General features: G+C 49.6%; 1 protein-coding gene across 1 annotated transcript; it reads left to right on the top strand.

The window, feature by feature from the left end:
- Positions 1–8,701: 8,701 nt before the first annotated feature.
- On the top strand, positions 8,702–11,852 carry FOXI2 (forkhead box I2). The gene is given in 4 exon segments (XM_053983971.1): positions 8,702–8,900; positions 8,903–9,088; positions 9,719–9,978; positions 11,275–11,852. Coding segments are annotated over 3 exon segments (585 nt in total). The 3' UTR covers positions 9,919–9,978; positions 11,275–11,852.
- Positions 11,853–11,989: the final 137 nt, after the last annotated feature.

Raw genomic sequence — 11,989 nt, 5'->3', positions numbered from 1 at the left:
GAATTTGGGGGTTTTTGGCACAGCACAGCTCCTTCTGTCCCAGGTAGGGCAGGTGAAAGGGATGAGCAGTGAGGAAAGGCAGCTGTGGGGTGGGTTTGGGTTCCTGGGAGCCTCTCCCAGCAGCAGGAGAAGGAACAGGAGGATCCCAATCCCAAAGGGGTTGGAGGCAGGGCTGGAGGTCACAGCCAGAGCCTGAGGACACCTCCACTGGGGACAAAGGGAAGGGCACACAACAGGATTTGATCTTCACAGGGCAGGAAAAGTCATCCCTTGCTGGCAGAGTTTGGGACAAGGCTCTGGAAGGTGCTGGGTACAGAGGGGATCGTTTGTGTGGGCTGAAAAATCAGCCTGGGCTGAGGGATAACGGAGGAGGGTCAGCAGTGATTACCAAATAATGAAATTACTCAGCTCATGACAGGAAAAGGGGGGGCATGTGCTCTCCTGCCACCTGATGCTGCTGCCCTGGCAGGCAGTGAGGAGCAGGTCAGACAGGAGAGGCTCTGCAGGAAGTGTGGAGCTCAATTTCCATGCAGTGTGGAGCTCACTAAAGCTAATTCACTTCCCACCCACTACATAATTTAATTTCCATGGCTGGAATACAGCATCCTCCTGCCAGAGGCCAGCAGAAAGACCAGGTAAAGGTCAGGCGAGTGTCTGAAAAATAAAATTACAGAGAGCACTGATTGCTTTATTACAGGTTTTATCTCTCTGTTAAAAAAAAAAATAATAATAACTTTTGAAGGGACTGTTGATGAATAAAATGTGGGGGAAAATCCTTTTGAAAGGATGGGTGATGATGCAAAATATTTTTAAAAATTATAACTTTTGATAGGATGGGTGATGATTCAAAATGTTTTAAAAAAGAAGGGAATTGTTGATGATTTTTATTATTCCTTCTGAAGGAATTGCTGATCATTTAAAATGTTTCACATTTTTGGAGTAACAGAGCTGTAGCATGAGAGAAGACAACCACATCCTCTGTGTGTCCTTGCAGGATTTCATTGTTTGATTGCTGACAAGCAGAGCAATTAAAACTGAAGGTAAATTCTTTGCACTGAGTCACATTGTGCAAATATTTTCCTTTTTGGGGTTGAGCTACTCTGGGTTTAAACTCTGCCAGAAGCCTGGATTATGATTTTGTTCTTTGTGCTAATGGTTCAGTGTTGTGTGTGAGACAAGGAAAGCTTTAGAGAATCTGAGGGGGGGGGGGGGGTGTTAGAATTTAAGTTTTGCTTTGCAAACATCCCCTATCCCAGGCTGCTCCCAGCCCCAGTGTCCAGCCTGGCCTTGGGCACTGCAGGGATCCAGGGGCAGCCACAGCTGCTCTGGGCACCCTGTGCCAGGGCTGCCCACCCTGCCAGGGAACAATTCCTTGTTAATATCCAAAATAAATCAGTTAAAGCCATTCTCCTTGACTTATAACTCCATGGCCTGGTGAAAAGTCCCTGTCCAGCCTTTAGGCATAGGAGGTAACCAAGCCAAGAATTTTTTCCTTTTAATTTATTTTTTTGTGGCCCCCAGCTCCAGCCACACCTTCCCTCTGGGGACTCTGGATCAGTCAGACACTGCTGGCCAAGGACCCACATCCCTCCCTCCTTGGGGGTTTAAAATAACCCCTAAACCTTTCCAGCATCATCCCTGGGCTGTCCCTCTGTCCGTGGGGCACAGATCCTCTCCAGGACAGTCCATCCCAGGAATTAACAGGTGGTGGATTGGAGCAATGATCTGAGGCAGGCAGGCCCAGGATCCCTGGCTCAGGGGTGGCTCCGTGTGTGGGAGGATCCAGGAGGATGTCTGGGGTAATCCCATCCAGTGCTGCCCTGGAGCAGAGGCTGGGCAGAGTCACAGAATAAAGCAGGGATTTATTCCAAGGATCTCCTCCATGGATCCACCTTGGGCAGCACCAGAGCCCAGCCAGGGCTGCACCCAAGAGGAACCAAAATGGTCCCAAAATGCACGAGCGCTCCCGGGGGCTCTCACTGGGATCAGCTCTGCTCCATTTGCACCTTGCAGTTCATTGTCCCATTCCAGCTTTAGCCCAGGCACTCCCATCCTGCTTGTTTTTCTTTCTCCAGCCCACGCTGTTTGTGCTCCTGGGCTGAGGTTTGGATCATTTGTCCTTGGTGCCCAGCTGGAGCAGGAATTGTTTTGTCTCCCTGCTCTGTGCAGAGAGCTCACCATCCCCTGAGATGAAGCCCAGACCCTCACACTAAAGCAGCACAGAATATGAAAAATAGAAAAATTAAACCTGAGGCATCACCAGCCTGCTTGGCTGACTGTGACTGGCAGCAAAGTGTTCCCAGTGTGGAACTGGGAGCTGCTTCCCCACCTGGGTTGGAAATGTCAGGATGGGAAGAGGAGTTTTGTTAGTCAGGGATGGCTCCCTCCTCCTCTGCTGTGGGGGCCTGGTTTTAATTTGGTCATTTGGTGGAAAAATTTAGATCTCAGTTCCTCCAGGTGCTGCCATTGGTACCCCAAAATAATTTGATTTTTAGGGCCACGAGTCTATTTCTGTTTTTTTCTGCATTTTCTTCCTCACTCACAACAAATATAAATATGACCTGTAACGCTCCCTCAGAACCAACCTTCATTTGTCTCATTTCCCTGCGTTTTGGTGCCTTCCTGGTGCAATGTCACTGGAATCAGTAAAAACAGGCAGAGGATAATTTTGCTCTCTGATTTTTTTTGTCATTGGTTGGAATTCTTCTCATTAGAGGAAAGGAACTGCTCACCCATATTTGTAACGAGCACCTTTGCACAGTGCAATTTCCTCTGTTAAATTCCAACTTTCTGAATCTCTGCTGCAAATTAATTGTATCTCACGAGGACAAATTTAAAACAGCCCAAAAAAGAAAAAAAAAAGTGGGTTGTAGACAATTTGGAAATAGAAATTATCCAGTGAACAATGCATTTTATCTCTCTGATTTGTGTGAATCACTGAACCACGCTCCTGACATGGCTTAGAGAGGAGAAAAACAGAGCTGAGGCCTCACTAACTATGGCAGGGCAATAAAATAATTAAATAGCCCGGGGGTGGTTTAATTCCTTTAATTCTGAGAGGGTTGTTTTTTTTTTTTTTCCCCAAAATAAATGTCAGAAATGATGTTTAACACTCTGATATCTATTACAGTAATTAATATCATCATGTCCAAGGTCTGGCAGTGACTTTCCAGGCAATTAATCCCACGAGGTGAGTTAATGCCATGCTCTCCACAGATGAGTTCTGAAGGAAAAAGGGTTTAATTGGCTGAACCAGATCCATTAAAAGAAATGGGATCTGGGACTTTGAGCTGGGTTTTAGGGCTGCTCCAAGCTCATGGAGCAAGAGCTGCCAGGAGGACACAGTCACCCAAACCTGGGGTGTCCCTCTGGAGGTGTCCAACCCCATCCCACCTCTGTGCCAGGCGCTGGGACAGCAGGAATTCTGTGCACAGAGGTGGGTGGGAAGAGCAGGGATTTGTCATTGGGGTGCTCTGGATGGAAAAAATTAAGGAAAAAATAAAATTAAAAGCTTTGGGGAGCTCGGGAGGGAGAAATCTGGGCTTTGTGTCATCCTGCTCCTGACACAAAAAATATTTTTTTCTGAGGTAAAATCCTTCAGTCCTTTTCTGTAAAAAAATCTTCCACAAAAAGATCTTGTAGCTTCCTACCAGTTACTTGGGATACAGCAAAATGTGACTGAAAATAAATAAACCTGATATTCCATAAAGCAGAGATTTTCCTCAAAGTGAAATTTGCTGAACCATGAATGTGTTTGCAACTTCATTTTTTATCTTTGGAACATTTACAGGAATTACTGTATTGGTATCACAGCAAATGCATCAAATCAACATTGCTCTGGGATTATTTGTTATTTACTTTTTTTATTAGTATATTTTTGTTATTTACTTTTTGTTATTTACCTTTCATTAGGGATTTTTATTAGTATTTTTTAATCGCAGAGGAAAAGATATATTAAAAAAAAAAACTGGAAGGAAAATGCTTCTTTGGAGTTATTAGGAAATTCAGGGTTAGGATATTCTGTGATGTGCAGTTAAAAAACTGATTTGAGGGCCTGAACATTGAGTGTGATTTTACTGCCAGCATATGAGGAACAAATCAACAGAAAAGGAAATAGAAAATCTGGCTGCAAACCTCTCTTTCCTAGAACTTTTTCAGTGGATACATCTCTGTGCCATACATAATTCAATATTATTTGTTATATATTATTTGTGATGGCTGTTTTACTTTCAGATTCTCTGAACAGGCAGAAATAGCTGTTTAAAAGGTGCAAAATCTTATGGCAAAATTGTATTTGGGTTTTGTTCAGGGTCATCCCATTTCTCCTGGGTTAAATGCAAAGCAGCCACGAGTCAAAGGCCAGAACTGACCAATATTAGCAATATTTGGTCTCACTGAAATCAGATTTGCTTTCAGCTGTTGATTTATTTTTAGACCATTTGAAAAAATCTTAGAATCATAGAATGGTTTGTGTTAGAAAGGACAGAGTTCATGAAGAGTTCAGAATCTCCAAGGCAGAGGCAAATGAATGTCAAAGGTGAGTGGCTGGAAGTAAAAACATTGGCAAAGAGTTTTTTAGGGAATATCTCAGCTGATCAGTAAAATCTTCATAAAATCTGACCCAGGCTGGGTCAAACCACTTGGTTTGGGCTTGAAACAAGTGCCAGAGGTTGTAAATTCAAATGCAATTCCACAGAAGGGCACCCCAAAGGACCATAATTCAGGAAATGAAACTCTCTCCCGTTTTCCAGCTCCCAAAAAGAGAACAGAGAGCCTCCAATGCTCACCTGTTGTCACCATTTCCTCCAGGTGGGCAGAGGGGGATCCCAAATGATGGCAGCAGAGGTGAAGATGATCCCTGATGTCCTTCAGGAAAAGGATGGAGAGCCCAGGGCAATCCAGTGGGATTTGGGAATCCTCGCAGCCCTGGAGCACCAGCTGCAGGAAGGAGGTTGGTATTGTGCCTCCAACACCACCAAGAGGTTTTTCCAATGTTTTGATGAGGTTTGGGTGGGAATCAAGCTGGCATCCCTGGCTGAGCAGATATCCAGCTGCCAGGATCCCAGCCTGCACCCTTCTGTCATCCATGGAGACACAAATGGGGTTTGTCCCTGTGCCAGCACAGGAAGTCTGGGAATAAATCCCAGAGCCTGATGGAAACACTCACAAGGACTTCAGGCCCCCAGCAGGGCCTTGAGGAGACATTCCCTGCACTGCCTTCCCCTTAAAAGTGCATTTTGCAGGGATTAATAACCTATTAATAGCCTGTTAATAATGGATGGGAGATCCCAGCGCTCCCAAATCAGTGATGGGGTTTTTTTGGGATCAGGGGATGCTCCTCGAGCACTTCCCCCTCTGCAGGGAAACTCCTGCAGGACTCCCAGGGACACCAGGAGAAATGGTTGGGAATTCTGGGAAAAATGTGGTGTTTTTAATAATTATGGAGAAGAAATCCTCCAGTGTCTCCATTCTGTCCTCACAAACACGAAGAGTTTCCTGTTCTACAGCCACACAAACCCCACCACTGAGGTTCTTTACATGAACTGACTTGTGGGAGATTCCTGCTATTTTTTTTTAGGCCGCATTATCCTAAACAAGCAGCTTATTTGCATACAATAAATTAAAACTTTTAAATAAAATTAATAAAATATTATTCATTTGCATTTTTCCTTAGTAAAAAGCAGTTGTTGCACCCCCAGAATTCCACAAACTGAAGACACTTCATACCAACAGGTCTGAACACTAGAAAATTTAAATATCTTGTGCCCAAATTCCCTGAAGTAAAATAGGAAACAAAACAGGAAATAGAAATGCAACGTACAGAACTTCAGAATATTTGTACATCCTCTTTTATACAACATTAATTTTTATACCACATGTTCTCCAAGCCTGGCAGATCAGGAAATAGGGGAGGAGAAAAATGGAATTCTGTTATGCCTGAGAAAGTTTTTTTTTTAGGTGGGTTTAGGTATTTCTGAAAGGCAATAATTATAATTGGGGTTTGTTTTCTTTTTGGATGTCACAATAGTAAAGCTGCAGAAAGTTTTAAGTCTGGACAAGTTTAAGCCCTAAGCCCTAAGTTTTAAGGGCTTGGAGCAAGGTGGGATAGTGGAAGTGGGATGAGCTTTCAGGTCCCTCCCGGGCCATTCCTGGTTGGAAATACTCCTGGGAATTTCCCGCTGGCTCGCTCCCAGCCCCGTTTTTGGGGGGTTTGTGGCAGGGATCGGTGCCAGCAGCAGCAGGAGCCGGTCCCGGTGCCACTAGATGGCATCGCCAGCCCACGATTCACCCATCCCTGCTTTGCCCTGGGAACGACGCCGGGATAACCCCAGATCCAGCTTTTCAGGTGAGTCGTGTTCTGAGCGGGAGCATCCCCCGGGATTGGGAGATCACAGAATGACCAGGCTGGAAAAGACCTTCAAAACCACCGAGTCCAGCCCAGCCCCAACAGCTCAGCTCAACCCTGGCACCCAGTGCCACATCCAGGCTTTGTTAAACACACCCAGGGATGGTGACTGCACCACCTCCCCGGGCAGCCATTCCAGAACTTTATCACCTTTCTGTAAAAACTTTTTCCCAATATCCAACCTGTATTTCCCTTGGTGCAGCTTGAGGCTGGTTCTGTCAGTTCCTGGAGAAAGAGCCCAAGCCCAGCTGAGCACAGCCACCTTTCAGGAGCTGTGGAGAGTGCTGAGGTCAGCCCTGAGTCTCCTTTTCTCCAGGCTGAGCACCCCCAGCTCCCTCAGTGGTTCCTCACAGGGTTTGTGTTCCCAGCCCCTCTCCAGCCTCGCTGCCTCCTCTGGACGCGCTCGAGCGTCCCAAAGTCCTTCCCAAACTGAGGGGCCAGAGCTGGGCACAGCCCTCGAGGTGTGCCCTCACCTGTGCCAGGTACAGGGGCAGAATGAGCTCCCTGCTCCTGCTGGCCACACCATTCCTGACCCAGGCCAGGAGCTGTTGGCCTTCTTGGCCACCAGGGCACACTGCTGGCTCGTGTCCAGCCTGCTGCCCATCGGGTCCCTCTCTGCCTGGCCACTGTCCAGCCTGTAACGCTGCATTTTGTGGCCAAAATGCAGGGCTGGGCACCTGGACTGATTAAACTTCATCCCACTGGACTCTGCCTGTCCATCCAATCGCTCCAGGTCTCTCTGCAGAGCCCTCCTACCCTCCAGCAGATGGACACAGCTCCCAGCTTAGTGGATGGAGGAGCCACTGGAAAAGCTCCCGTGGAGCAACCACAGGGTTTAAAACATCTGTGGGGCCTGCCAAAGCCACCTGATGGTGACACCCGACACACTGGATCCTGGTGAAATGCAAAAATAAGGAGAAAAAAGTTGTGGAAAACCCCTAAAGGAGTTAAATTGTGTTTGGGTGCTTCCCAGGGATTGCTGCTTCCCAGGAAAAGTTTCTGTAAAGCAAAACCAAGTCAGCATTAACAAATACATGAATTTTTGTGTCCTCAGGTGTCAGCTCAGCTGAGAAGGGGACAATTTAATGAGCTCTCTGTAGGCTTGTACATGGGGATGTTTAGAAAATACACAGATTAAATTATCTTGTTTGCAGGTGAGATGTCTACAACTTCCGTAAAAGTTCAGCCAAACCCACGTCGAGTTTGCCACGAGGCAATGACTAAAATAAATAATATCACAGGCAAGCAATGCCACAGAAAATAAACCAGCAGCACCCACAACAGCCATGCCTGTGATACCTGGGGGTTGATTTTTCTGCTGAATGTCTCCAAGTAATCACTGAGAGCAGGGAAATTCAATATTTGGGATCAAATCCTTTCCTGAACTCGTTTCACTGAAATGGAAGGAATATCTCCCCTCATACTTTTGAAATTTAAGGCAGATCTTTTAAAATTATGCATGAAGTAATTGATATTCAGATAAACCCTGTGATAAAAATTGGTTATTTCTAATTTTGCAGTGTGCAAAAGATGTTAACTCATCTTTATCCCTTTTCCTGACTTCCTGGTCATTTCCTGACTAAGGACAAGGCTCTTGTGGCTGTGAGATTTTGCTCCCTTTGTTGGAAGGACACAGAAGGTGGCATCAACCAGGTCTGGTTTCCCCAAGTTGAAAGAATTATGAAATCCCAGAGTGGTTTGGGTTGGAAAGAACCTTAAAGCTCATCCAGTTCTGCCATGGGCAGGGACCTTCCACCATCCCAGGGTGCTCCAAGCCCCAGTGTCCAACCTGGCCTTGGGCACTGCCAGGGATCCAGGGGCAGCCACAGCTGCTCTGGGCACCCTGTGCCAGGGCTTGCCCACCCTTTTAGTGAAGATTTTTTTTTCCTAATATCCCATCTAAGCCTCCTCTCTGTCATTTTAAAGCCATCCCCCACCTTTTCCTGCTGCTCCATCCCTTGCAAATAGTTTCCCTCCAGTTTTCTTGTAGCTCCTTCAGGCGGCACTGCGAGGCCACAGTGAGCTCACCCCAAACTTCTCCTCTCCAGGTGAACAATCCCAGCTCTCCCAGCCTTTCCTCCAGCAGAGCTGCTCCATCCCTCCGCTCACTCATCCCCTGAATTCCGTGCTCAACTCCCCCCGCTTCCCATTCCCAAATTCCCCCGTTTGTCCCGGACTCTCTCCCCGCACCTGCGGGGCGGTGCCGGGCGGGGCGGGACCCTCGGGAGCGGAGGGAGGGCTCTCCGCGGGGTCCCCTGCCATTTAACCGGCCGTGCTCCGAGCTGTCCCCGCGCCATGCACCCCTTGGGGCCGCGCGATGCCGCGGGATGCCCGGCTCCCTCCCCGGCCCCGCAGCCGCCCGCAGCCAACCCGTACCTGTGGCTGGGCGGCCCCGGCGCTCCGTGCCCGCCCTCCGGGCCCGAGCGGGGCTGGCCGCAGCGGGGGTGGCCGCCGCTGTCGCCGCTGTCGCCAGCCCGGCCGCCCTACTCGTACTCGGGCTGATCGCCATGGCCATCCACAGCGCGCCCGGCCGCCGCCGCACGCTCAGCCAGATCTACCAGTTCGTGGCCGAGAACTTCCCCTTCTACCGGCGCGGCGGGGCCGGCTGGCAGAACTCCATCCGCCACAACCTGTCCCTCAACGAGTGCTTCAGGAAGGTGCCGCGGGGCGAGCACGAGCCGGGTAAAGGCGCGGGGCGGGCGCGGAGCGGTGCTGAGCGGTGAGGAGCGATGCTGAGCGATGCGCGGAGCGGTGCTGAGCGGTGAGGAGCGATGCTGAGCGATGTGCGGTGTGGAGCGATGCTGAGCGATGCGCGGAGCGATGCTGAGCGATGTGCGGTGAGGAGCGATGTGCAGAGCGGTGCGCGGAGCGATGCTGAACGATGTGCGGTGTGGAGCGATGTGCAGAGCGGTGCGCGGAGCGGTGCTGAGCGATGCTGAGCGATGCGCGGAGCGATGCTGAGCGATGTGCGGTGAGGAGCGATGCTGAGCGATGCGCGGAGCGATGCTGAGCGATGTGCGGTGTGGAGCGATGTGCAGAGCGGTGCGCGGAGCGATGTGCAGAGCGATGCGCGGAGCGGTGCTGAGCGATGAGGAGCGATGCTGAGCGATGTGCGGAGCAATGCGCGGAGCGGTGCTGCGCGGAGCGATGCTGAGCGATGTGCCGAGCGATGCGCGGAGCGGTGCTGCGCGATGTGCGGAGCGATGCAGAGCGACGCTGTGCAGAGCGATGCGCGGAGCGGTGCTGCGCGATGTGCCGAGCGATGCGCGGAGCGGTGCGGAGCCGCCACCGCTGCGCTGGGTCTGTCCGCAGGCAAAGGCAGCTACTGGACGCTGGACCCCAACTGCGAGAAGATGTTCGACAACGGGAATTTCAGGAGGAGGAGGAAGCGGCGAGCGGAGGCGGCCGGAGCGGCGGAGGGGGCCGGGGGCAGCGGTGGGGACCAGCGGGTGGCACGGCCACCCCCGCCCGAGGCCACCGCCCGCTACGGGCACGCCGTGGGCCAGGCGTGACCGGGCTCACCCCCAGCTGAAGCCGGGCACGGGAGAGGGATGGTTTTGTACCGCAGAAATGTGAGTTTTATACAGAATTGGTAACTGCAGGGGCAGGGGATGGATGTGCTAAGCGCCTCGCGGTGTCCCTCCTTCTCTCCCTGTCCCTCCTTCTCTCCCTGTCCCGTCCTACCAGAAGGCTGGAAAGGCTTTCACCTCCTGCCACGCAGCTGGCCTGGGCAGCTTTCCCTGCCCAGGAGCAAAGCAGAGCGCCCTGCCAGCCCTCCTGGCTGTTTGGGGAGGGAAGGGCAGGGTTTGGTGTCCCAGAGATGCCAGGGGATGCTCGGGGCGCTCTGGAGATGAGCTGGGGGTGCTCACCTGGAGAAGGATCCAGGGAGACCCCAGAGCCCTTCCCAGTATTTAAAGTCAGCCTGTAAAGGAGGGAGAGTGAATTCTTATACCAAGAGGCAACGCTTTTAATCTAAAAGACGGGAGATTTAGATCTTAGGAAGAAATTCTTTACCCAGAACGTGCTGAGGGTGGCACAGAGCAGCTGTGGCTGCCCCTGCATCCCTGGCAGTGCCCAAGGCCAGGCTGGACATTGGAGCTGGAGCACCTGGGACAGTGGGAGGGGTCCCTGCCATGGCAGGGGTGACACTGGGTGGGATTTAAGGTCCCTTCCCACCCAAACCATCGATTTTATGAGACAGGCAGAGGGATGTGCCTCGCTCCCAGGGAACACCAGGCTGGCACAGAGGTCACCCAGCCCCCCCATCCTCTGCAGCATTTCGAACCAAATCCCCTTGATTTTTCCCCCAAACACAATCCCATCTCCTTGCCAGCCTGTGGAGCTGACCAGATCTTGCACAAGGAATTTCAGATTTAATCGAGCATCCAAATCAAGAAGCTGATCATTCAATTTTTTTGTGTGTGTGTATTGTAATGGGGCTAGAAAGCAAATTTGTACCAAAAAAAAAAAAAAAAAAAAAAAAAAACAAACCACAAAAACTGTCTGAGAATCTAAAAAATGTCAGAGATTTAAGTCCTTGGTCAGAGGGAAGAATCAACTGTACAAAGTTAGTTTTTCTTGGCCTAAAATGTAGTAAATTGTGTTCAAAAAGATCTGGTTTACAAATATCCAACTTGAGTAGATTTGAAGGAAAGAGCAAACTGAACTTGCCAGCCAATACCCTGTGTGGGTCTATGGGGTTACATTTATTTTTTATTAATTCCCTATTTGAAAAAAGCCTTATCCAAGAAAATTTACACAAAAAGGGGAAATGAAATTTCTGGAATGGAATTTTAAATATTTAAATATTAAATATTAAATATTAAATATTAAATTGGATCTTTTTGTTCCCATTTTTATTTTTGCAGGGTTTTCAAGGAAGAAGGCATTCACAAATAACTTCTGTTTCCTTTTCCAAGCGAGTGGGATCCTGTCTCAGGGTCTGGAGTGGGATATTCATTCCCTGAGGAATGGGCACATATTTGGAAGGATGGAGAAACTCCTGCCTGGCAGAGCTGGAGGACCCTTCCCAAGCCCCTGGGAAGACACTGGACCTCAGAGCTGGGCAAGAAATGATGTCACTGAACCCTCATTTCCTTCTGCTCCAGGACAAAAAGCTCCAGATCGGACTGTAAGGGCCAAATTCCTGATTTTCCCCTTGGGATTGTTCTCCCCTGGGACAAAATGCCCCTGCAGGACCCTGGAAATGCAGGAAAGCAGAACCCCAGGAGGCTGCAGGTGCTTCAGACTGCCCCAGAGAGTTTTTTGCTGGCTCACCTGGATCCTGGGGCAGGGAAATCCATGGATAACTCAGAGAAAGGACCACACTCCACTCCAGAGCTTTTCCAGGGACAGTTTTAGGTGATGGTTCACTGTGTACATGGAGGCCACCGTTCGTATTTCTCTGTGCTTCTCTTGTGCTCTGATTCTATTTTTGTGTACGGGAAAGAAAAGGAGATTTTTTTTTTTTTTTTAAATAAATCATTGGAGCAGGGAAGTTGCAATCCCTGGGAGCAAAACCAGTGCCTGAAGGAAGAGCTGCAGCAGGTAACGAGGCTCTGGGCTAATTGCAGCTGCAGGCTT

Source organism: Vidua macroura, chromosome 8, assembly GCF_024509145.1.
Source record: "Vidua macroura isolate BioBank_ID:100142 chromosome 8, ASM2450914v1, whole genome shotgun sequence".
Classification (NCBI taxonomy): domain Eukaryota; kingdom Metazoa; phylum Chordata; class Aves; order Passeriformes; family Viduidae; genus Vidua; species Vidua macroura.
The sequence above is the reverse complement of the archived record's forward strand: the minus strand, read 5'-3'. Positions and strand labels throughout refer to the sequence as shown.